Source organism: Anneissia japonica, unplaced genomic scaffold, assembly GCF_011630105.1.
Source record: "Anneissia japonica isolate Jap-2015-1 unplaced genomic scaffold, ASM1163010v1 scaffold287778_len1315358_cov176, whole genome shotgun sequence".
NCBI classification, from domain to species: domain Eukaryota; kingdom Metazoa; phylum Echinodermata; class Crinoidea; order Comatulida; family Comatulidae; genus Anneissia; species Anneissia japonica.
In genome coordinates, this window is record NW_022702824.1 from 1,248,465 (window position 1) to 1,249,863 (window position 1,399).

At 31.6% G+C, this 1,399-nt stretch overlaps 1 protein-coding gene across 1 annotated transcript in view; it reads left to right on the forward strand.

Moving 5' to 3' along the window:
* The first annotated feature begins 729 nt into the window (after positions 1-729).
* The window catches only part of LOC117104062, an 8,592-nt gene continuing 7,922 nt past the window's right edge, over positions 730-1,399 (forward strand). Inside the window, exon 1 of the mRNA XM_033244718.1 lies at positions 730-873. Within this exon, the coding sequence (XP_033100609.1) occupies positions 805-873 (69 nt within the window). The 5' untranslated portion in view covers positions 730-804. The remainder of the gene's footprint in view (positions 874-1,399) is intronic.

Consider the following 1,399-nt stretch of genomic DNA (forward strand, 5'->3'; position numbering starts at 1 on the left):
TACGGTTATTATTCAATGGTATTAGACTATAAATATCAATTAATTTTGTTTTTAAAAAGTAATGGTTAGGCCTACTTAACTGTGTGCAGGTTTATCTCTCAATTTGTATTTTAAACTCCCCTATCCCCTACACACAAACCAAAATACAGTAAGCCTGAGAAACCCAGGCCAACAAATTTTAACACTGCGTTCGGGTTCATTGTACCACCATAAACAAAATACTTCTTTGATTTATTTTATTTCAACAACTTATAAATTATTCCATAAAAAAGAATAAAGTAGGCATATACAATATAGGCCCTACGTTTAATCATGGAGGTAACAAGTTTAATCATGGAGGTAATAATACCTCCATGGTTTAATCAAATAAATAAATAAACAAAAAAAATCAGTGTTATGAAAGGCTTATACCCGGAGGTACACAGCAGACAGGCATACGATTTAAATTATTTCCTCTATCCGGTAGGCTAACTGTAACCTCTGAAACAGTTCACTGAAACTGTCAGAACATAAATACGTATATGCCTTAAGAGTTCAGTTCTAATTTCTGTCCTCTACTACTTATGTGCACAAAACAAACAAAGGTAATGGAATTTCATACTGTACAATATGTGATTTGACCCAATGACGCTAAAAAGAACACTACAAAGGAGGTAGTCCTTTTGTGTGGTTCTGCCCTACTTTTTTAAACAAAATATATATCTATGGTAACTAGCAAAACAAGATATATTTATGTGATAGAAAAAGTGCCTATCATTTCAAGTTTTGCCGTATGATTATCGTATCATATTTGCCTGGTGAGCAATGACTTGTGCCGAGACAAGATGGTCTACTGGGCCACAGTCAAGACGTGGTTCCTCAAGGCAGAGGATGGTAGGGTTAGCAATTGTTTACCACTTTTCAAATTCTACGATCAGGAAATCTCATAATATAGGCATTTCAAGGAATTCTCTAACAACTAAACGAATTCATATACTTAACATTAATATTAAATTATTAATATATATAGGCCTATTATTAGTTACATATATGAGTTATTAATCCTACCTCAGTTGCGACCTGTTTTTTTTGAAAATAATTATTAGGCCTACTACAATATAGGCCTACAGTACTAATTTAATCAACCTGACCGTCTTAAATTCAATTTTAGTTGGTCTATAGAGATTACGACGATCATTGTATCCTCTTAATTATCATGCAACTTAAAATATGTTAAGCATGAATTAATTGTTCAATAGTTGTTAATAACAGCTAATCATTATTACTACAATCGAGTATATTAATGCATATTGTATCAGGTCTATTGTATCAATCACCATGAGTAATTTATGGTCATTAATAATATTTTTTCCATGAATATTATTATTTATGCTGGTTATAAACGTGTTTAAAACTATAC